At 44.4% G+C, this 2,500-nt stretch overlaps 1 protein-coding gene across 1 annotated transcript in view; it reads right to left on the bottom strand.

The window, feature by feature from the left end:
- Positions 1–112: 112 nt before the first annotated feature.
- Positions 113–2,500, bottom strand: part of LOC308365621 (cathepsin G-like) — a gene marked incomplete at both ends in the record, with an annotated part of 3,161 nt that continues 773 nt past the window's right edge. The window contains 3 exons of the mRNA XM_080839106.1: positions 113–286; positions 804–1,061; positions 2,070–2,229. Coding sequence (XP_080695232.1) covers positions 113–286; positions 804–1,061; positions 2,070–2,229 — 592 coding nt within the window. The remainder of the gene's footprint in view (positions 287–803; positions 1,062–2,069; positions 2,230–2,500) is intronic.

The following is a 2,500-nucleotide window of genomic DNA, read 5'->3' as shown; positions in this document are numbered from 1 at the left end:
CACCTCATGTCCCTGGTCCATGACCATTCTATATCAAAGAGTAGGGATACGCAGGCAGGGCAGCAACTCTGGCCCTCACTCCTGAACTTCATGCCTGTAACTGAGTTGGTGTCTACAGAGCATCATTCATACCGAGGACCTCTTTGATCCAGGGCAGGAAGTAAGGTACTCTCGTGTAGACTTCTGGGTAATCTTTACTGTCACAGGGGTTTCCGGTGTAGGCAGTGACTCCATACAGGATCCTGGCCTTAGCCTGTTTACAGATGAGAGGGCCTCCGGAATCACCCTGGAAACAAACAACCAGGGACAAGACCATCAGGAGACTCAAACACACACACACTCTCTATCTTATACACTCTCTATCACAAACACGTACTCTCTTTCTCTCACAAACACACACCCTCATGCACTCTCTCACAAACAGCCTATCTCTCTCTGACACGATCTACGATCAATAGTCGGTAGTTACTGTTGGTAAACGTACTGTAAAACTATAAAATAGTATCTGTAGTTAATGTTGGTAAACGTACTGTAAAACTATAAAATAGTGTCTGTAGTTACTGTTGGTAAACGTACTGTAAAACTATAAAACCGTATCTGTAGTTACTGTTGGTAAACGTACTGTAAAACTATAAAACAATAATGTTGGTAAACTTACTGTAAAACCAATGAAACAGTATCTGAGTTACTCTCCCGTCAGAGAAAGACTCTGAAGCCGTTATATTACCTGGCAGACCCAGAAGGATGCTGAAGCTGATATATTACCTGGCAGACCCAGAAGGATGCTGAAGCTGATATATTACCTGGCAGACCCCATCTCTCCCGTCAGAGATGCTGCAGGTCATCTGGTCCTGGTTGTAGTACTTCTCCCATACCCGTTTGCAGTTGGCTGCCTTGTCCAGCATCACGTAGGCCTCATACAGGACGCTCTCCGCACCCCTCCCCAGGACTCTCTTCCCCCACCCAGCCACCTCACACTGCACCCCCGCTGGGAGCTTGCCGTACTTCTTAGGGAGTTCCAGCACCTTCACATACTTGTTCAGCTTAGCCGGGGTCTCCAGCTGGGGAGGATACAAGAATGTGTGTCGTGTTCTACAAGCTTTAAACACGTTTGCATCTGCTTTTATTTGCTATTTTAGTTTGGCATGATTTAGCTATCTTACACCGAATAAACAATGATTAAGCTATGTGACTCTGGCTAAACAAGGAGAGATTATCTTGACACGTATCTGTAATCTTTAAATCCGGTATAATCATAATTGTTGTAGCGATACCTAAACATATTTAGGTATGTATTAGTTTGCTGTTTTTAAAAAGCATTAAACACGTTTAAGTCTGCATTCGTTTCTGTACAGTATACAGGAATGTGTCATGATCTGCATACTCTACATACATACTGCTGGAGAACAAAAGGAACCCAAGGACCAGTTCACTCCTCAGCAGAACTGATCCAGACCAGAACCCGAGTGGTTCCGTGCCAGATTAGGGCTATATCTGATCCAGAACCAGAGTGGATCCGTGCCAGATTAGGGCTATATCTGATCCAGAACCAGAGTGGTTCCGTGTTAGGTCAGGGCCTAACAGAGACTGGTGCTGTTGTGGAACCCATAAATTCCATCTCCAGCTCATACAGTATACAGTAGCGGTGGCGTTTCATATTAGAGTAACTGAATCACATACGTTAGGATGATGGTGGGGTTTCATATTAGAGTAACTGAATCACATACGTTAGGATGATGGTGGGGTTTCATATTAGAGTAACTGAATCACATACGTTAGGATGATGGTGGGGTTTCATATTAGAGTAACTGAATCACATACGTTAGGATGATGGTGGGGTTTCATATTAGAGTAACTGAATCACATACGTTAGGATGATGGTGGGGTGTCTTATGAGCGTGATATAAGCGTGTTAATCGTCATGATAAAGTACTCGTGTGCAATTCAGTTTGTCAGATTATCAGTGTGATTCATCATGTGAAAATAATAGATTACGTTATCTAATTATAGATAATAATATAATAATTAAGTTAACATTCAATAGCCCGATATCATGACGTGTGATTCACCTTCAGCAGCATGATGTCGTGCTCCCGAGTCCTGGGGTCCTCCACTGGAAGCTGCTTCGTGGGGAACTTTGGGTGCGGGATGTGCTTAGAGATGTTGATGCGCTGTTGGCTCTTCTCCTTCATACTGATGTTGTGTGCACCCAGAACCACTACTTCTGCCCTAAAACATGTACAGAACGATTGGCTGGATCACTATCAGACACACACTCAGGCACACACACACACACCATCAGACACACACTCACGCACACACACACACACACACCCTAACTTGAGACAGTGTGCAGCCGTCAGTACTTAGTCCTCCCTGATCAGTTCACCTCCACACGCGCGCACACACACACACACACACACACACACACACACACACACACACACACACACACACACAAACACACACACAAACACACACAAACAAACATACACACACA

Source organism: Sprattus sprattus (assembly GCF_963457725.1).
Source record: "Sprattus sprattus genome assembly, chromosome: 5".
Lineage (NCBI taxonomy): Eukaryota > Metazoa > Chordata > Actinopteri > Clupeiformes > Clupeidae > Sprattus > Sprattus sprattus.
This window is presented reverse-complemented; position numbering and strand designations above follow the sequence as displayed.